The 22,326-nt window shown below is 35.2% G+C and overlaps 1 protein-coding gene and 1 long non-coding RNA gene across 2 annotated transcripts; both read right to left on the bottom strand.

Annotated features, from left to right (window-relative positions):
- Positions 1-10,718: 10,718 nt before the first annotated feature.
- Positions 10,719-14,530, bottom strand: LOC107908091 (uncharacterized). The gene is made up of 5 exons (XM_041088299.1): positions 14,474-14,530; positions 14,116-14,328; positions 13,954-14,022; positions 11,143-11,187; positions 10,719-11,060 (listed from the first exon to the last, which is right to left on the bottom strand). The coding sequence occupies exons 1-5, from the start codon at positions 14,528-14,530 to the stop codon at positions 10,968-10,970; spliced, it is 477 nt and encodes a 158-aa protein (XP_040944233.1). The 3' UTR covers positions 10,719-10,967.
- A 4,963-nt stretch (positions 14,531-19,493) lies between these two features.
- LOC107910701 (uncharacterized) lies at positions 19,494-20,812 on the bottom strand. Its single transcript, XR_001687724.2, has 3 exons — positions 20,051-20,812; positions 19,871-19,938; positions 19,494-19,788 (listed from the first exon to the last, which is right to left on the bottom strand). It is a non-coding gene; the product is annotated as an uncharacterized lncRNA (long non-coding RNA).
- Between the last annotated feature and the right edge of the window lie 1,514 nt (positions 20,813-22,326).

The following is a 22,326-nucleotide window of genomic DNA, read 5'->3' as shown; positions in this document are numbered from 1 at the left end:
GTGCTAGATAGTCACTTTGGTGACAAATGTGTCGCTCTAGATTCGGGTCGGTCAGTTTTGGTTGGATTTGGGGTGTCACAAGTGGCGGTGCTTATTGAATTTTCCCTTAATTTCCCTAAAAACTCTAGGGAAAAAAAAGAAAATCCATTACTGTTTGACCAATCATGGGGAGGGTCAAATCATTTCAGTTGACTCTCAACCAATCCCGTTACAAGAACCCACTTGAACAGTGCTCAAGCAAACCGAGCGTACTATACCTTGGCGGTGATTCGCATATGGTGTGGCCTTAAATACAATTAAGTCTCCTACAACTTTCTCATACACTTGGTAGACTCTTCATGCTCAGTAAAAACTATGGGGCATACTCTTTGTTACCTTGAAATTAAATCCTTGGATACCGCTAACGAGCGAATACTTTAACGTTAGTATGTGTCAATACTCTAATTCGTTAGCAAGCGAGCAGGGTGGTGGATTATGCTACAACAGTGCACCAAAATAGTTAAGTTGGATACCTCACTCTCATTTTTGGATCTATCATTTTTGGGGTGTGACAATTAGGGTTCATCAGGTAAAACAGATTACATAAATTGAGAAATTGAAATGAGACATAAGGATCTTGATATTCACTTGTGAAATGTAGAACTTGAACTTGAACAAGGTATTGAAGAAATGACATTACCATGTATGGAATTGTTTCAGTCCATGGTTGTATAAGTTTTGAGCTAGTTAATCAAAATGACATGAATTTGGCAAGATATGTGATTGTGGTATTTTATGTTTTATTTACAAGTTAAAACTAACCTTATTGATGCATGGTTTGCTATGTCTAGCCAACTATGTCAAGCTTAGTAACTTATTGTGTTTAATTGAAAGCTAAGGTAAGATTTTGTTTAATACCTATGAACTTACTAAGCATTTTATATAGTTACCTAGTTTGTTTTTCCCTTTTTTCCTTGTAGATCGACACCTTGCAGAAAATGTCAAGTCAGACGTACCAAAGCTCACACTATCCTATTATCGAATTGGTAGCTTTTTTTTCATCTTGAGTTAAGGAATTGTGCATTTATATAAGATTTCTTAACGTTATCCTTCTTGTATATAAGTCTTTACGAGTTGATTATGGTATTGAACTTGGTTTATGTGATTTAAATGTTGGTCCTGGTATGTGGTTTAGAAATGTATAATTTGACATTTGTGATGCCTAGTTGAAATTGTATATTTTGATTTTTAAGCTTAAGATGTATGACATATAAAATTACATATTTTAAAATAGATTGGCATAGGTAAAGTAGGTATGAAATGACTTGTTGAATTTGTGGTAATTTCTATTGATTTGTTGAAGTTTAAATGATGTACATGCAAGGAATGTTTTGATGGAACCTTGAACATAGATGGTTGAACTATTTGGTATGTTTGGTAAGGTTTGAGACAATTGGGAATGGTATTTTGATGCATCTTTGAATGATTGAAACGGAAACTTTGAAATTGATACTAAAAATGTGTATTTTTCCCAAAATAGAGACTTAGTGGTCTGTTTCGTTGTCGCGATACCATACCCTTGATATCGTGATATCGACCCTATTTTATTTTGAAAACTTTACAATTTGATCTTTAGGTTGGGAAGTTTGGCTACTGTCTTCGAGATCGCGATACCAAACCCTAGATATCGCGTCACCTATCTAACATATTTTGAAAATTTTCAGTTTAGTCGTATTTCGACCTTGGGATGGTACTGAGCTTTTGTAAGCTCGATTATGTAACCCCTAAATAATTTAAGTCTATTTTTGTGAAATCTGACACAACTGTGTATCTGCTTCAGTGGTTAAGTGTTCTGGGTGTGTGTATGAGATCTTGGGTTTAAGTCCCATATATGGGAAATTTTGGTTATTTTTTATCCTAGCCTTACCCATGTTGAGTTGGCTTATATAAAATTTTTTGTTAATCCATATTAGAATTAGCCTACTGGTTCGAGTGGTAAGGAGTTGTTGTGCTGGAGGTTCTGTGTTTGAATCTCTACGTGAGCTTAGGTGATAATTTTTGCTTCGGGTGTCTGATAGAGGTTGGAAAGAACTGAAATTCTGAGGTGGTTGTGAGTTAGTGGGTTAGTGGGGAATGGGGAGTGGGAGAAAAATTAGGGATAGTTTATTAGATTTTCTGAGTTGTAATTTTAGTTTTTTCTCTTTTTCAAAAAAAAAAAACCTCTTCCCATTTTATAACATTTTTATTTTTGTTACCCACTGTCAATTTTCTCTCTTTTTCTTCCCATTGATTTCGATCTTCATCTTCCTATTAATTGTAATGTTTTCTGTTCCCTATTTTTGTACGTTTTGGTAACCGGTGGTAGTAAGGTTTTGCTCGAGTTAGGGATGTTTCTTTTAGTGCCGTTTATATGATGTTGTCCTTTTCGTTAGTTTGATTTTTGGGTTTTGGCAGCAGCGAATCGTGAAGAATAGGACTTTCCTATCGTGGAATCGTACTCGGAGTCGTTTGAGAAATCGGGTAAGCAGTGAACACTCGAATTTCACCCCTGTCGGTTTCGATAGTTTGGTATAACTGTTAGTTTAGACTGATTTTAGAAGATTTGTTGTATCGATTTTAGGTGCTGGGTGGCTTAGGAGTGATTTCGCATTAAAATGTACCAGGTGTGTACTCCTAAGCACGTAAAATTGAGCTTTGGCGAAAGCCAAAGAAGCATTCTGTTGATGCCACATGGGCGTGTGTCTAGCCGTGCGCGAGACACGGTCGTGTGCTTGAAAAAGGCGTGGTCGTGCGTAGGACATGGCCATGTGATAGTGTGAGTGTGGCCATGTGGGCTACATGAGCATTCCACATGGGCGTTTGGGTTTCAGGCTAGGCCGTGTGGGCCACACGAGTGAGGCCAATTTGGGCGTGTGGGCCCACATGGGCATGCGGCATAATTCTAAGATTTTCCCTAGGGTCGCACTAGTCATTTCGATCAATTGTGAGCCTAATGTAAGGTTGGTAAGGGCTAACCAAACCCTATTTTTGTGTGCTATGATATTCTGATAGACTGATTTGAGTGGGATACTAAATGTATGTCTAACTATACTGTTTGAGAATGTATGTTATATGTATACAAGCATGTTAAGCATGTTAAATATGTATCAGTATTCTGTATCTGTGTTGGGGTGAGTCTTGTATTCGTGGAAGAAGTGATCTGTATGGCGACACTTCGCATATATTCTGGCAGCTTGACTGCATATTATCTGTAATGTGTCGAATCGGCACTATATGGTGTGTAGGACTGGGTGGGTGTTTTTAACCCCACATAGTGTGATGGGATGGTCGAAGATGGTGTGAAGAGGATGGGGGTAGGACTCAATATATGTTTTGTTTATCTTATTCTGATAACTGTATCTGTTATGAACTTAGGTCCGAGTCTGTATCTGATTGATCGTGGAAATCTGTGTACGTTGCATGTCTATTCCTATTGGGTTACACACTAAGTTTACAAAAACTCATATCTGTTTGTCTGTTCTGTTCAGGTAATCCACAGACTTAGACGGATCGGTGTGTAGGAGTCTCACGGTGACCATGAGTTCATAAACTGTTTTAAATAATGGTTTTATTTAATTTAAGGATTATTTTATGATTGTTTTGTAACTATTGGACTCTCTAGACTGTTTGATTTTTATTTTGGTTTTGGATGCGTTTTAATTTTAATCAGGACATTTGACTAAAATCACGATTTTACGAAAACAAAGGTTTTTCTGAAAAAACGAATTTGATTTCCAAAATATAACGATTTCTAAGACTTCCGCTGTAAATTATGTTTTGGAAAACGTATAAATTGAACAACGCTTACAGTAATAGTTATAAAACTTGGATGATTTATTGAACAACTATACAGCTTTATCGTAATAACACTGTTTTCAAAACCCTTCCTTGTAACACTTCTGAATTCGGCCATAACGTCTAGGCCGGGTTTGGAGTGTTACAGATTAGGACATGGAAATGATTGTTTATCATATTTGGAGTTTGATTAACACTTGATTACACGTATAAATGCTTGTATGTTGACTGGTTGACTGTAGTTGCTCCGGCAACGATTGTAGCATCTTAGAATTCGGTCCTCATGGGAATGGTATCTTCTTTATCACTTTATTACTTGATTGATACGTACACTTGCATTACAAATTTTCATACATCATGATTAGAGGTGTTCATGGGCCGGGCCGAGTTGGGCTCAACTGAAAGTTCAGCCTATTTGTTAGGCCCAACCCGGATAAAAATGCTTAAACTTGGGCCCAGCCCGTCCGTATTAATTTTTTATATTATTTTTAAATATATATAATACATCAAAAATAATAAAAACATCAAAATAAATATTTCCCAACAAATTGAAAATAAATTTTAAAAAATATGTATATTTGATTAACACTAAAATATATGCAAATTAACAAGCAAATGCCTTTAAAATAATAACAAAATTAACAATAAAATAAGTTTTATATAATATCCAAACAATAACAACAAAATAGTAGTAATATAATGATAAAATGGTAGCAAAATAGGGAGAAAACAAGAAAATAACATTAGAAAACTAAAAAAAATAGTTTTTTTGTCCTTTAGTGAATTCGGGCCGAGCCGGGCAAAAAATGCCTTACCCGAGGCTCGGCCCATTTTTTAAACAGGCCTTTTTTCCAAACCCATTTTTCGGGCCTATATATTTGCCCAAACTCTCACATTTCAAGCAGGCCTTCGGGCCAAGCCGGGTGACCCGACCCATAAACAGCTCTAATCATGATGCTACATATTTATTTTTAAATTCATTAAATAATGTAATTTTATTTCTTGCAATTAATGGAAACTAGTATTATTCAAACTAGGTTTTCTACTCGACTTTGCCCGAATATTTTAAATATAATCATAAATATATTTAATTTTATTTATGTTGAATAATTATATTTTAATATTTAATTACTAACGTGGTAATCTATGTGTACAAATTTAAAAATTTAAAAAAATGAAATATTAAAATATTTTTTTTATAAAAACATCATTAGTGCTGCTTTTAAGTCTATATTTTAAAATTGTGAGAAAATCATGCGTGAATCATAAATCGAATTATTATCAGAATCTAAGACAAATGTTTTAAATATATCATTTAAAATTAACATTTTAATATCTTTAAAATTTTAACATTTTTAGATAATTGGAATGACCCTAAACCGAGAAACTTTTTTAAATGCGGAATCAATAATAATACATTAATTAAGAGTAAAAATATTCTTCTCAATATTCGAAACATTATGTAGCAAGTGTCACGGGGCTAGACCTTTCATCTCGCGATCCATGCGGCCTTAGGCGATCCGTTCGTCCAAACTCACCTAAGTCAGCCTTTACTCAAGTGAGGATTCCTTAAGAACTCCTCCAATGCACCAAATTGAAGAGCGGAAGCGATTTATGCCAAAAGAAGAACAACAAAGAACAACAAAGAACAACAGAAAGAGCGCACGCAAAGTGTTTGAGTAAATTCTCTCAATTCTCTTATTCACAAAGAATAATGAAACAATGAATGGAGTGAGTACAAATGAGGGGGAGGCTCTCTATTTATAGTTGAGCTCCCCCAAAACCGACGGTCAAGATACATTTACATCGACGGACGAGATTAACCATATCCCTTTATTTTAGGGATTTTGAAGATATGTCATATCAAATCTAATCTAATATTTACAAGATATGATTCCCTTAATCTTCTAAGGTTAGTTATCAAATTAGCCTTTGCCATATCTTCATTATCGGGCTAATCAGGCTTCAATCTAACAAGCTTCTCCAACAGTTCTTTGAATCGTGCCAGTTCTCGTGGACCAAATGATCCCCATCTAAACAATAGACCTCTATTGGATGCATTTGGTGCGATGGTCACGGGCTTTGATCTGCGGTCCGTGACATAAGAACATGAATAAAATTACTTTAAAAAAAATTAAAATGACTTACAGTAAAATTAGATGGATCGATACATTACACAAACTCAATGATTAAAAAATAAATAATTAAAATATGTCATAAGTTCTTATGTTATTTGTAAATTTAGAATTTAGTCTCTTTATTTACAGTATTTTTTTAGTTATATTGCTATCGAAGTATTTTTTTTAATTTTAAAATGTCTCATAAAAAAATATAACGAAAAAAAAAATAATGTTAACCATTAGACCTAAAATTTAAAATAAAAAAGTAGAGAAATTAAATTTAAAAAAGATAAAATACAAAAAATAAATTCCAAATTTATAAAAAAGACTTATGAAATATTTTAGCCAAAATAAATACATTAAAATACACATAAAACAAATCATGAAGTCGCAAAAATTCATATAAATTTATAGTAATACTTTTTTTATCAATAAAAATATCAAAAAAATAAAATAGATTTTTTCAGTTTCATTCAACCAAAAATCTAAAGAACAAAAAGCCAGCTGTCAATATTTGAAGGCCACAGTACTTGATGTATTCTACTTTTATTTATGCTATAGAATAAAAAGTGAATTATATAAATCACAATGTTTAACTTCAAATTTAATAAAATATTTATAATGTTAATTTAGTAATGTAATGATTTAATTTTAACATAGATATAAAGAAAAAAGAGAGAAAATTAATAATTTTTTGCATATATTCAAAAAAACTATTAGTGTTTAGAAAAATTAAGAATAGTATATTTAATTTTTATTTATTACTTTATACTATCAAAAATAAAAATGCTATAATAATATTGGATGTGCATTACATTATGTTTTGAGTTGTTAACTATGAATAATCTTGTGATTTATTTTTGATCTGAGAAGAAAGATCTGATGCATGCAGTAGGCTCTACTTTTGGAGGAATATTAAGGCCGGAGATAAAGAACGAAGCTTGTAGACTGAAAGTCCAATTGGATGCTCAGAAACCTCTTCGGAGAGGAGTCTTTATTGCAATTGGTGATCAAAGAAGAGTCTGGCTCCCTTTTAAATATGAATCATTACCGAATTTTTGCTTTGGCTGTAGAAGTATGGGACATGTCGCGAAAGAGTGCACTAAGATCTCAAAACTGGGGAAAGAAATAAGGGAAGACGACATTCCTTACTCATTAGCGCTGAAAGCTGGATCTAATCTAGTTGGTAAAGAGAGTTTGCAATTGGGTGTTTCAGGAAAAAAATTTATGGAACAGTGCTTATATACTGGGGAAAAGGAAGAATGGGACACATCAAAAATTAATTTGGTAAAAGACATCATCACCAATAAATAACAGATGGAGACACAACAAGGGCAGGACAAACTACAAAATGTAATAACTCTGACAGATCTGGGACATGTGAGGTATCTAGCAAGTCTGAGAATAGCGAGGCAAATAATCAGGGAAGTCTTGAACTAATTGAATCTGGTAGCACAACTCTTAGAACTTTATTCGTGGAAATTGAACAGCCTCGGGAAACAGCAAAAGCCAAGAATAATACTATTGCAATTGAGATGGGTATGTCAGAAAAACCTTAAAAAGTTAAGGTGGAAACGTAAGGGAAGAGCAGGGTAACTTAATGATGTCTAGATGGAAACTGTAATATGCAAAAGAAAAGGTTTTTCATCTGAAGAAGAAATTCAAGAAACCTGCTTAGATGGTGACAATAATCACAAAAATGCGCGCTTTGAAATTGATGTAGTAAATTCTCACGTCCTGGAGAAATTATAAGATCACTTGAATGTGTCTTCACAATTAGGATCGACGGCTGCCAATAGGCAAGCTGACCGGAGCTAATGAAAACAATAAGCTGGAATGTTCGAGGATTGGAGAGTCCTCAAGCAAATTAGAAGGCTTCGGTTCACACTAAAGTAACACAATCTCCAAATGGTCTTCTTCATGGAGATGAAAGTGAATGGCATTCAAATGGAAAGGATTAGGAGAAGTTGTGGATTCACAAATGGCTTTAATGTTGAGGCAGATGGTTCTCGAGGTGGACTTTCATTGGCTTGGAAACAAGATATTCAAGTCACGATCATCAGCTACTCAGAAAACTATATAGACGCTATTATTAAATAAAATCAAGGTAACAAAGATTGGTGTTTCACGAGATTTTATGGAACTCCTTTCACTAATGAAAGGAGCAACACTTGGAATTTATTAAGACAATTGGGAAGGATTCGGACTCATCCCTGGCTTGTTTGTGGAGATTTTAATAAAATTCTATACTCATTCGAGAAGAGATGAGGGGTACCAAGTGATGAAAAGAGAATGGAGGCTTTTCATACTGTTCTAGATGAGTGTCAACTCATGGATGTAGGGTTTTCTGGTTTATGGTTTACATGGGAATAGGGAAACTTGCCAAAAACAAACATACGGGTAAGGTTAGATAGAGGGGTGGCGAATGTAGAGTGGTTTTCGGCTTTTCCACACGGACATATTCAGCATTTACCCTACTCACATTCAGACCATTTTCCTCTATTCATTCTTACAGAGCAGGAAAGTAGAAAGATTCATAGGGTTTCCTTTCGGTTTGAAACATGGTGGCTGTTAGAAAGCTCTTTTGAGAAGATAGTGATAGATTCTTGGGAAAAACTTACAAGGCCACTACCAAAAAAACTTAAAAATCTAAAACAAGGAATACTTCAATGGGCAATTCAAATACGAAAAGTAAGGGTGGGGATCAAGTAGAAGTTAAGCAAAAAAATTAGAGAACCTGTTAGAGAAAGATAGGAATGATGAGAACTTGGCTGAAATTATAGACACAAAGATACATCTTAATCTAGAAATTGATAAAGATGAAGCTTACTAGGAGCAAAGAGCACGTGTCAATTGGCTGAAATTAGGGGATAGAAACACGACATTCTTTCATAAGTGGGCCACTCAGCGAAATAGGACTAATGTTCTCAATAGCTTACGCAATAAAAATGGGGAAGAGGTCGATGATGAGGTCGGGATGGTAATGATAACAAAAAACAATTCAAGAACTGTTCATGTCGAGAGGTATAAGCAACACCGAACTAGTTTTACAATGAGTTGAGAGAAGCATAATTGAAACATCGAACTGGTTTTACAAGGAGTTAAGAGAAGCATAACTGAAGCTATAAATTTATAGCTTATAGCAGAATACATCTCTGAAGAAATTTGGACAACTTTGCAAGGAATGGGTCCTACAAAGGCTTCTTAGAGACAACGACTTTCCAACAATTTTCTTCCAAAAATGTTGGCACATAATATGTATTGAGGTAACCTCTTTTTGTTTGGAAATTTTAAATCAAGGACAAGATTTAGAAAGTCTTAATGTCACAAACATTGTCTTGATTCCCAAAACTTCCCACCCCACAGATATGACAAATTTTAAACCTATTAGCCTATGCAATGTCCTATACAAAATAATAGCTAAGGTAGTAGCTAATAGATTTCAACAAGGGCCTTCGTTCCAGGATGATTAATTACTGATAATGTGCTAGTGGCCTATGAAATCATGCATTCTCTGAAGAATAAAAAGGTGGGGAAAAAAGGGCATATGGCACTCAAACTTGATATGACTAAAGCTTATGATAGGGTTGAATGGGACTTTATAAGGGTTATGATGGAGCGAATAGGTTTTGCGCAATCTTGGGTGGCTTTTATAATGAAATGTGTTTCGATGGTCTCTTACTTAGTCCTTCTACATGGAAATAAAGGAGATCGTTTTAGGCCAATGAGAGGACTCAGTTAAGGGGACCCTCTTAGCCCCTATCTGTTTTTAATTTGTAGTGAGGGTCTATTGTCCCTCATGCATTCGGCCTTAAAAAGAGGAAAGATTAAAGGATTAAGGGTAAGTAGGCAAGGCCCACAAATTTCACACCTCTTTGTGGATGATTGTATTATATTCGGTTAGGCAACGTCTTTAGGAGCTCGACAAATTAGAGGCATATTAAAAGAGTACGAATTATGCTTTGGGCAGTGTGTGAATTTTGAAAAGTTTACGATATTTTTTAGCACTAATAGCACAGAAGCTGATAGCCTGATGGTTACGGGTTTGCTAGGAGTGAGAAGATTGAATGACATTGAAAAGTATCTTGGTCTTCCTAATTTGATTAGGAAGAGAAAGAAAACCTCCTTTCAAAACCTAAAGGATCGAATCAAAAAACGAATTGACGGCTGTAGCTTAAGATTCCTGTTTCAAGGAGGACAGGAAGTTTTTTCAATTCAGTCTTGCAAGCGATTCCTACCTATTCCATGATGTGTTTTCTACTTCCAAGAACCTTGTGTGGAGAAATGGAATCAATTATAGCTAAGCATTGGTGGCAAAAAGGGCATAGACGAAAAGGAATACATTAGTGCAGTTGGGAGAAAATTTGTGAATTAAAACAAGGAGGGTTGGGTTTTAAGAATCTGGCCAAATTTAATGCGGCCCTTCTAGCGAAGCAAGGATGTCGTCTAATTGATCAACCAGACTCTCTGTTAGCACAGGTTCTAAAGGCAAAATATTATCCGTCAACTAATTTTCTACAAGCTGAGCTAGGCCGCACACCATCATACACATGGAAAAGTATTTGGGTAACAAAAGCCTTCCTTAGAGAAGGACTGGGTTGGAGAGCTGGTACAAGAGAAAGTATTCTAATCAAGGAGGATGCGTGGCTGCCCAGGGCAGATAATTATAAAGTCCATCATCAAATTACTAACACAGATATTACTACTATTGCATCTTTAATTAATAGTACCGATAGAGTGTGGAGGGAAGAGTTTATTCGTAATACCTTCAAGGAGAATGATGTGGACAGAATCTTGCAGATCCCATTAGCAAGAGACGAGCATGCTGACATGATTATCTGGTGTGGTGAGGCCTCGGGTACGTTCACAGTCTACAGTGCCTATAAACTATTATAGACCCAAAATAATACAACTAGCTTTAATGCTACACAGAATACAACCAAACAATTTTACAAACAACTATGGGAACTCCAAATCCCAACAAAATCAAGATCATGATATGGAGGGTGTCGTGGAACTACATTCCCACAATGGTCAATTTAAACGACAGAAGGGTGGCCCATAGCAATAAGTGCCCCAGGTGCAAAGTGGATGTTGAGACTTTTTGGCACGTCTTTGTCGAATGCCCTGTAGTAGTAGAATTATGGAAAATTTTAAACTTCGGATGGATAGGTCAAAGTGAATCAACAGAATACTTTAAATGACTTACATGGATTTTTAGCAAATGTTTGGAACCCCAACGTCGCTTGTTTTTCTGTGGAATATGGGTGCTTTAGTTGGACAGAAACAGAAATTTACATGAAAGGAAATCTTATTCAGGAATAGAAGCAACAAATTATGTTAAACATTTCATTTGTGAAATTGATGGTTTGACCTGGAGAAAGATTAACACTATTAGGGAAAAAAGAGAAATGGAAAGCACTTGAGAACCTGACCATCAAAATTAACTTCGATGCCTCTTTCGACGGTACAAGTTACAAATCAGCATCAGCGATAGTGGCACAAAATGGTAAAGGAGAAATCAAGATTTCTAAATCTTGCCTTCATACAGCGGTGAGCACGACCTTTGACGTAGAAGCCATTACATATTATGAAGTCGTATTCACAGGAATAGATATGGGTCTCACAGATGTTATTGTGGAAGGAGACTCCAAATCCATCATCAACAAATGCATGACAAAATTGGTTGATAAATCACGAATCAGTGAGCATATCAGAAACATCCAAAAAGAAAAAGAAAGATTTCAATCAATTGCTTCTCACTTTATTACGAGATCGGCTAATTAGTTAGCCCACATCATCGCCACAACAAGTCTGAAACAGAAAGAAATGGTTTACCTGATTGGAGAGGTCCCTTGCTACGCTAAAAAACAATTGGAAATAGAACGGCCAAGAGAACCAAATTGAAGCAAAGAGGTGGGAAGAAGAGAAAAAGGGAGCTGAGAGGCCCTTCATCTAATCTGGTCAAAATCTCTCAGATATTCAAATCCAATAAAAATCGAAAAGATACTAATGAGACTAGGTAAAGTTGGAGACAGGTGATTAGAGGTGCTCATGGGAGAAAAAAATCAGCCCGCATTCTAGGCCCGGGCCCGACCCGGCCCGAAATATGGGTCTGAAATTTTGTCCAGGCCCGGCCAGGGGAAAAAATACTAAGCCCGGGCCCGGCCCGGCCCGGCCCGTTTTTTAAAATAAAAGGTGGTACATAAAAAATAAATCAATTTCATCTAGACTTCAATTAAATGCAAAGTACATGCTCTATAAAAAATAAATCAGTTTTAATCAAAAACAAATATTTCTATGATCATTCATCTGCTAAGAACAATTATTTTCCAATCCAAACTGCATAAATCCAATCCAAATTCATGAATAGAAGCATCTCTATTTCTCAATCCCATTATTTTCCTACTAGTAGCTAAACAATATTAGCATAACATTACCATAATTTAATCAAAATTTTTCTTTCCCTCCAATATTTTGGTAGTTCACTTCTTTTTCAGAGGAATCAATAATCATAACAATCTTTTGATATAAGGACACAAATTATCATATCTACAAAATCTGCTAATCCTGCATTTAATTGCAAAATGTTGTACAAAGTAAAATAAAAGAAAATCAAATTAAATTAAATTCTAAAAGGAAAATGTAAATGAAAGCTTATGGGAAAGGAAGCTAAGGTAAGCCAAATTGATTTCAATGTCACTTGTTTCTGCAATTAAACAAAGCAAAAACAAAAAAAGATGAGATTAAATGAAAAAAACTAAGCTTGTGATCCCAGTAAACATTATAATAAATTCATTAAAGTCGAATCCATGCAATTTCAAAATTCTGAGATCTTCATTGTGATATGACAATATCAACTCCAACCACTATATTGGAGCTTGCACAATTATACTGTCATAATATGACTCAAGTATTTTAACACCCCTCATCAAATAAGTGTTGCCTATTTCCTACTCCTCAACTAAACTCTTTTCAATTAAAAATAACTAGAAACTGCAAGTAACATACATAACAGATCATTAAAACGATCTAGCTTAATGTCACTATTGAAGTCTATGTTAAAAAAAGAAACAGACAGAAACAAACATTAAGCAAAATACAGACAGAAACTTAAAAACAGAATTCGGCAAAATATCCGTATCTGGTACTCGCAACAAATTCCAGTAAAAGAGATCAATGTAATTAGTAAACATTAAGCAAAATACAGACAAAAACAAACAGAAAATGGAAGAAGAAGAAAATGTAGTTACCCGGATTAACAAGTTATACCAATTAACTCTTAAATAAATCTAGTTGTTAAGTGTATCACTAAAAAAAATAGTCTGTATTGTTTGTTTACTTAAAAAAAGTTAAGAACAATTTTTTGTATATAATTTTTGGCCAACACATTTTATATATTAATTAATGCAAAGTGTGAAAGGAACGACTTTTCAAACAAGTCTCTAACAACTAAATAGTGCTATAGTTAACATATAATGCAAATAGTTAACATTATCATCAATCGTTCTTGTCTGCTTATTTTTTAATAGTATAAGAATTAAACTGTTCAATTTATTCTGAAATTAACTAAGTTACTTTTTCAACAATATTAGATAAGAATTTCCTACATATTTCTATCAATTATTTTCTTTACTTAATGAACGATTTTATATATAGAAAATGAAATACCAATTACCAAATCAACATCATAAGAAAAACACTACCACATCTTGCCAAATCCATTAATTATTGAAGTCTATGTTAAAAAAAGAAACACACAGAAAGTCAGAAACAAACATTAGGCAGAAATATGGTACTCACATTAACCAGAAATATGGTACTCGCATTAATACAGACAGAAACAGAAACTTAAAAAAAGAATTTGGCAAAATATCCACATCTGGTACTCGCACCAAATTCCAGAAAAAGAGATCAATGCAATTACTAATTAGTAAACATTAAGCAAAATACAGCCAAACAGAAAATGAAGTTACCCAGATTAACCAAAAACAAACAGCCAAACAGAAAATGAAGTTACCCGGATTAACCAGAAACAAGCAGACAGAAAATGGAAGGGAATCATCAAGGGATCCATTGTTAATGATTTCTGAAAAGATTCAGACGCAAAAATTAAGCAAAATACAACGATTGTGAATGGTTTATTTTGACAAAATTATTCTCAAAATAGAGCTCCATTTACCTTAAATTGGGTGGAGGATCGAAGGTGGATCGGTGGAGGTGGATCAGTGGACTGGAGGAGGATCTGTGGACTGGAGGAGGATCGGTATTTTGGAATTGGGAAAAAAGGGAGGAGGGCACGATAAGTTAGGGATTTTGGAAGATTGGTGGAAGACGGAAGTGAAACAAAATTAAAAACATTTAACTTAAGACTTAAAAGTAGATATTTTAAAAACTATAAAATATATTTATATATTTAATATAAATTCGGGCCAGGCCGGGCCGGGCCCGGGCCAAAAATTTTTTACCCGAGGCCCGGCCCGTTTTTAAAACGGACCTCGTTTTTTACCCAAACCCATATTTCGAGCCTATATTTTTACCCGAACCCTCTCATTTTTCAAGCGAGCCGTCAGGCCGAGTCGGGCTGCCCGGCCCATGATCACCTCTACAGGTGATTAAAGGTAGACGGGGATTTCGAAGCTTTTATTTTTTATTTGTTTCATTTTAATTACTTTTTTTCTAGAGTATTCTATTATTTTTTGAAGATTTGATTCCAATAAGTTTTTAGGATATTTTTCATTGGCTACTGTAGGTCTACATTTGTTTTGTTTATTTTTTCAATAAAAAATCCCTAGTTTGATTTCAAAAAAAATGATAAAATTGTAATACAAAAAATGAAAAATAATTAATAAAATAAAGATAATTAAAATTATTTTATATTACTATTAATAAAATAATATAATATAAAATAATTATAATTATTTTTATTTTATATTAATAATATTTTATCATACTTATTTGAAAAGAAACGTAAAAGTAAAAATTGCATGCACAAATTGTTATTATCATATAATAATTAATAATTCATGTATTATCTATATACCATAATTTAATATAGATACAAAGTTTAATTAAGTCATAGTAATTGTAACACTAATAATGAAAAATTAAAAGTCAAGAGTGTTCTCTCTTAGTCTCCCAGAAAAATAATGCTGGCTGTGGTTGGGTCTGAGTAAGGTGGTGACTTTGAGAGGAATGGAGAGGGATGAGATATCTCTCTTGGAGTAGGAACTGATTCAGTTATCCCTCAAAAGTTCACTGGTAGTTCCAGATGGAAAATCGATGTTGTTATGCACAGTATGGACGAAAAAATCTTACAATCCAGATAGCTTTTGGGCTCAATTAAAATGTATTTGGAAGACAAAGAAGAAATTTGAGATACAGGTGACAAGACAATTTATTCTCGATTTCATTTGAAGATGAAGAGGATCTAAAGTTGATCTTGGAGGGACGACCATAGCTATTCCAGCGACAATTGATTATTTTAGATAGATTATTGGAACTGATGGGACGAAGAAAAATTAGATTAGTCGCATCTCCTGTTTGGGTCAAAGTGGGTCCTTGTCCCACAAAGTGTGATCCAAAAGATCTTATGCATGCAATTGGATCTACCTTTGGGGAGTGCTTAGATCGAAAGTCAAAAGGTGATTTTTGTAGTATTAAAGTGCATATGAATGCGCAAAAACCTTTAAGAAGGGGGATTTTTATTCTAACGAAGATGCAAGAGAAAATCTAGGTCCCTTTTAAATATGAAAATCTGCCTGGATTTTGCTTTGGATGAGGCCGGATGGGGCATAGTATTAAAGAGTGTATTGAGGTTACAACAGAGATTAAAAACCTGCCAGAGGATGAGTTACCATATTCGTTGGCTCTTAAGGCAGAAATAAATTTATTGGGTAGAGAGAGAGTTTAAAGCTTGGATCTGTTGCTAGAAAATCAATGAAGCAATGGTTATATTTGAGTTGAAGTTGAAAATGTGGCGGAGCAAAATAAAATCGACAAGGATAGTCCATTTACTAAAGGCGTGGAGTCAAATGTCAAATCGGCGAATAAGGGAGCTATGGTGGCGTTTGAGTCTGACTCAGATACTACGGGTGAGAGGAGTGATTTTAAGAATGGATTGGATGATAAGGTTTGTAAAACTGATAGAATTCCATCTTTCCAGGACTTTGTTAGGGAGAATATGGATCATGATGGATCTCTTCATATGACAAGGCCCGATTTGAATGTGAACGAGGTTCATTATGGGGTCATGCATAATATGGAAGATAGTCCCCAGAATGTAAAAAATAGATAGCCGAGATTAATCAAACCTGATAGATCAGGATATAATCGATTGGATGGTAGCCATGGAAAAAGAAAAGGGACTTGGGAGGAAACTGACGAGTTAAGGAATTTTTTTTCGAGCTTTGAGGAAGAAAAAAGAGCAAAACTTGTAAAGGACTCAGATGCTTTAATGGTTATCATTACCAGAATGAATTCTTTGAAGATTTTGCTCCACTTTATCAAGAATCAGCGGCTGCTAAGAGGCAAGCCGACCGGGCGCAATGAATATCTTATGTTGAAATGTCTGTGGTTTGGGAAGTCCACAGGCAGTGCGTCGCCTACGACATGTGCTGAGGAAATTCAATCCCCAAATTGTCTTCTTTATGAAGAAAACTTGATGGAAAAAGGATGGAAATAAAGATGAGACGGTGTGGTTTTGTTAATAGGATTGACATAAAGGATGAGGGTACTAAAAGGGGCATTTGTTTAGCGTGAAAAGAAGAGATGTCTATTGATTTGAGATGGGTTGCACCAAATTTTATTTATGTAATGGTTAGGAACTGTGAGAAGGACTGGTGCTTTACAAGTTTTTATGGCTCCCTATTTGCATGTTAGAGGAGTAGTTCATGGAATGATCTTAAAAGGCTAAGGTTGAATAATGATCCCCCGTGGTTTGTTTGTGGTGATTTTAATGAAATTATGTATGCATTTGAGAATAAGAGAGGTTTGCCGAGGGAAGAGAAGAGAATGGAACTGTTTAAAGAAACATTGAAGGATTGTCGACTTTTTGGTATAGGGTACTTAGGGTTGTGGTTTACTTGGGAGTGAGGTAACATGCCTGAAACAAATATTAGAGAAAGGTTGGACAGGGGGTAACAAATGAAGATTAGGTAGAAAGTTTCCCAAATGCATTGATTCGTATAATTGGACTACGAGGGAGGAGGGAAGGTAGTATAATTGCCCACTATTAGTATAATTATATTTTTTTCTCGGATCATTGCCCACTATTAGTATAATTGGACTACGAGGGAAGAGGGAAGGTAGTTAGAGACTTTAAATTTAAGGTTTGGTGGACTATGGAAGACTCGTTCGAAGGAGAAGTACAAAAATCTGGGAAACAATGAAGGGGGATATTTTTACAAAATTAGATAGGCTTCGGTTCAGCTTGAAAAGATGGGCTAAACGTATTAAGGGGAAAAAAGAGTTGAAAGAGCAATTAACTAGGAAATTAGAGATATTAATGGTAACAGATCACGACGATAATTTAGCTGACCTTATTGATACAAAAATTCATTTAAATATGGAAATTAAGAAGGATGAGATGTTTTGAGAGCAGAGGGCAGGAGCAAATTGGCTTAAAGCTAAGGATAAGAATATGTCTTTCTTTCATAAATATGCTTCTCAACGAAGGAGAATGAATACTATTAAGTGTTTGGATTCTGGTGATGGTAGATTGACTGGGGATCACAATAAAATGGTAAACATAGTGAGGAATTGCTTTGGAAATCTTTTCACATCAAAAGGAGGGGTAGTGGAGATGGACCAAATTTTAATGGGAGTTGAAAAATATATCTCTAAAGAAGCTAATATGGCTTTAATTGCGGCTTATAAGGAGGAGGAAATTTTTGAAGCTTTGAGAAATATGGGTCCCACCAAGGCACTAGGAGCTGATGGTTTTCTGGCTATCCTTTTTCAAAGATGCTGGCATATTGTGGGTAAAGAGGTAAGCCAATATTGTTTAGGAGTTCTTAATAATGGGATGGATTTGAAACCTATGAATGTTACAAATATAGTTCTTATTTCAAAAATTCCTAATCCTATTAGTATGGAAAATTTTAGACCGATTAGTCTATGTAATGTTATATACAATGTGATTGCTAAAATGGTGGCTAATCATTTTCAAAAGGTCTTAGAGGATTCTATTGATAGTTCACAGAGTGCCTTTGTGTCGAGGAGATTGATTTTGAATGATATATTTCATATGAAGTTCTTCATACATTTGGCTATAAGAGGAAAGGTAGGAAGGGTTTAATTGCACTTAAGCTGGATATGAGTAAGGTATACAGCAAAGTGGAATGGGGTTTTGTATGTGCCATGATGAAGAAAATGGGTTTTCATAGGGCTTGGGTGGATATAGTGTTGAAATGTATATCGTCAGTATCGTACTCGATTAGTATTAATGGAAGAATGGGATGATCTTTTCGACCAAATAGAGGACTTCATCAAGGGGACCAACTGAGTCATTTTCTTTTTCTTATTTGTAGTGAAGGGATTTTGTCCCTTATGCGACTTGCTGGGAAGGAAAGGTTAATTAAGAGGGTTAAGGCGAGTAGAAACGAGCCATAGGCTTCCTGTCTTCATTTTGCTGATGACTGTATTCTTTTCAGTGAGGCAACAATGAAAGCAGCTACTATATTAAAAAATATTTTACGAGAGTATAAAGTTAGTTCGAGACAATGTGTGAATTTTGATAAGTCCGCAATCTTATTCAGGATGAATACTTGTGAATTGATGCGAGTAAAAATTTCCAACGTTTTGGGGATGAGGTACTCAAACAACCCAGAAAAATATTTGGGTCTCCCTAATATGGTGGGTCGAAAGAAAAAAAAGCCTCTTTTATGATTTTGAAAGATCTTATTAAGCAGAAGATTGATAGTTGGAGTATTAGGTTTTTATCTCTAGGGGCAAAAAGGTGTTTATAAAGTCTGTTCTACAGGCCATTCCAGCCTATGTGATGTCTTGTTTCCTCCTCCCAAAATCTGTGTGTGGAAATGGAGAGTATTGTAGCACGACTTTGGTGGCAAAAAGGTCATGGCAAAAGAGGAATACGTTGATGTGAATAGAGTAAACTATGCAAGTTAAAAGGAGGATGGAGGGTTGGGTTTTAGGAGCTTTACTAAATTTAATGTGGCCATCCTAGCCAAACAAGGGTGGAAACTTATTTCTAATCCTAATTCATTATTGGGTAGGGTGTTGAATGCAAAATATTACCCAAATTCGGGTTTTCTTAACTTAAGTTTGAAGGCAGGAGCATCCTATATGTGGAGAAGTATCTAGGAAGTGAAGAAAACATTACAAGATGGTCTGTGTTGGAGGGTAGGTACGGGCAATAATATTGATATATTTAATCATGCATGGGTCTCAAGTTCCGCTAATTATAAAATTTCTTATCCAATTAGTAATTGTAATATGGTATTAGTTGTTGAGCTCATTAATAGTGCTACTAGAGAATGGAGAAGTGAGGTTATTACCGATACTTTTCGTGCTGATGATGCTGCCAGGATTCTCCGAATATCGCTTGCAAAAATTCCGCATGATGATGAATTGGTGTGGAGAGGTGAACCCTCTGGTGAGCTCATTGTTAGAAGTGCCTACAAACTATTACAAGCCGAAACCTATACTAGAATGTTCTATGGAAAACTATGGAGCCTTAATCTACCTTCTAAACTCAAAATTACAGTTTGGCATATTTCAAACAAATTTATCCCATCTATGTCAAATTTATATTTCAAAAGACTTTCAGGTACTGCAATATGCCCTAGACGCGGGGATGGAGTTGAATCCTTAGCACATGTCTTTTGGGGTTGCCCTGTTGCAAGTGAAGTTTGGGGGTTAGTGGGGTTATCAGTGGTTCTCTCGAATATTGATCCGGGGTGGTTTGAGTGGCTTACCTGGGTTTTTAATATTAGTTCAACATCGCAATGCCGGATTTTTTGTTGTACCTTTTGGGATCTATGGACTACAAGAAATAAAAGAATTCATGAGCATATTATTCAATCTGGTAAAGAGATTTCTAACTTCATTCATAGATATATTTGTGAGATAGATGGAATAGAGGAAAATGTGCATACCAGGGTGGTCGACATAGCAAGACGGGAACCCCCTTCTGGGGATTGGGTCAAGATCAACTTTGACGCGGCATTTGACAAGAATCTTTTTCGGTTAGGATCGAGGTTTGTTGCCAAAAATGCAAGAAGGAGAGTGGTTGTCTCCGGTTTTACTATTCACGAGATGTTGGTTCGGCTTTTGCAGCAGAGGCCCTTACCTGCTTCGAGGCAACTCAAATGGGGATCGATTTGGGCATAACAGAAATAGTTTTAGAATGAGACTCACTTTCGACTATTAAAAAATGTAAATCAACTTCTACAGACAAGTCACAAATTTCTCCCTATATTCGAAACATTTAGAGCATTTTCGGGAATTTTCGAAGGATTTGTCTCATGCATGTCGGAAGATCGGCGAACAAGCTTGCAGACAATTGCTTCTAAAAGTTTGAGTAAAGGCAAGAAGTTTTACTTGAGAAGCACTGTCCCGAGATATGCTGTGAAGATTCTTGAAGACGAATGGATTCGCGAACCTGATTGAGGCTTGTTGAAGAGATCAAATTTTGGGTCCCTAGGTGAAACAAAGGCTTTGTAGATCTAGTCTTGATGAAATGAAGGTTTTGGATGCAGGGATGGGAATTTGGAAAGTTTTGGGAAATGGAAACCGTCAATCATTAATGAAGAATTAAGGGATGGCACGGGTAAAGGTTTCCCAAGCTTTAGGCTACGTCCTTTTCTGTTTCTTTTTCGCATTAGCATGGGTTTTTAGTCTTTCGTTTTCTTTCTAACGGGCATGTCTGGTTTAAAGCCCATTTCTTAGTACTGTTTGTTTTAAATTGGCTATTTTATCCATCTAACTTAAAAAAATTTAATATTTATAAAAATAACCCTAGTTTTAAAATATTTATTAAAATGACCTGAAATAAACAATAAATTTAGGTTTTGGGAACCCAATGGCCGGCACTACCTAGTGTTTTGTCCCCATGATTGCCTGTTGATTGTGTCAGGCTTTAAAAAATAATTTTTTTGAGTTTGGGAACCCAATGACCGGCACTACCTAGTGTTTTGGCCTCATTATTGCCTGATGATTGAGTCAGGCTTTAAAAAAAATAATTTTTTTGAGTTTGTGAATCCATTGGCCGGTACTAGGGTATTTTTTTAAATCGTATCATACTGATATACAAAAATACCAATATTTTTTAAAAAAAATTGGTTCTAGCCACATAATGGCCGGCGCCAAACAGATAAAAAAAATTTTAGTGCTGGCTAGTAGATAGCTGGCAGCAGGTACAATTTTCGCTTCCCAAAACACTTTTTTTTTTACTTTAGGACACTGATGGCTGGCACCAGTGTATTTAGAAAAAAAAATTGGGTGCTAGCCATGTAATGGCTTGGCTTGCTGGAATTACAACTTGAATGGGATCCGGTTCAGCTATCTCTGCGAACAACTTAACAGGGCTGAGATTTTCTATCTTAGGGGGGCAATAAATTGCTATCATTGTTACTAGATCATCATCTTCTTCAAGCTCCATTTTTGAGAACTTGATCGGATTTGTTGTAACTAGAAATTTGTAAAATTGTCTCAACATTTGCTTTCCGCAACGGGATGCTATTTTTGAACTGATTTTTCATTTTAAATCCACTAGCGAAACACGCTTGTTGAATCTCATTCCTATTTTTTCCCGACTTTGAAATACACAATCTTCTTCAGTTGTATTTATCATTTTTGCATTGAAATGAACATAAACAAACAAAATTTGGGAACTTATCTTAAAAAAATTTTGCTTCCTTCTCAACAAAGAAAAAACTAATATTTTTAATCTCGATTTTCAGCTAATAAAACAAACAAGAAACAAACAAAAACTCAAATGGAAGACAAAACACCTATATATATCCGACCATTTGGAAGACAATTTTTTTTAAATGACACTGGTGCCGGTCATTAGTATCCCAAAGTAAAAAAAATGCATTTGGAGCTGAAAATTGTACTTGATGCCGGCCATCTACTAGCCAGCGTATAAATCTTTTTTTTTTCAAATACACTAGTGCCACCCATCTACTGGCCAACACCAATTTTTTTTAATTAAATGTACTTGGTGCTAGCCATTACATGGGCAGTACCAATTTTTTTTTGAAATACACTGGTGCCGACCATCAATGTTAAAAAAAACATTGAGAGTCGAAATTGTACTTGGTGCAGGCCATTACATGGCCAGCACCCAAATTGTTTTTTAAATACACTGGTGCCGCCTAGCAATGTTCCAAAAAAATGCATTGGGAGCCAAAATTGTACTTGGTGCCGA

Source organism: Gossypium hirsutum, chromosome D02, assembly GCF_007990345.1.
Source record: "Gossypium hirsutum isolate 1008001.06 chromosome D02, Gossypium_hirsutum_v2.1, whole genome shotgun sequence".
In the NCBI taxonomy this organism is placed as follows: domain Eukaryota; kingdom Viridiplantae; phylum Streptophyta; class Magnoliopsida; order Malvales; family Malvaceae; genus Gossypium; species Gossypium hirsutum.
Note: the sequence above shows the minus strand (reverse complement) of the source record. Positions and strands in the feature narration are given on the sequence as shown.

Excerpts from the sequence above, each read along its gene's own strand:
- LOC107908091 (XM_041088299.1), bottom strand. The coding sequence starts at position 14,530 with ATGGGCCGGGCAGCCCGACTCGGCCTGACGGCTCGCTTGAAAAATGAG. Across the intron at positions 14,023-14,115 it reads GATCCTCCACCCAATTTAAG|AAATCATTAACAATGGATCC; the intron begins GTAAATGGAGCT and ends GAATCTTTTCAG. Across the intron at positions 11,188-13,953 it reads CTTGTTTCTGGTTAATCCGG|AAAAACAAGCGACGTTGGGG; the intron begins GTAACTTCATTT and ends CATATTCCACAG.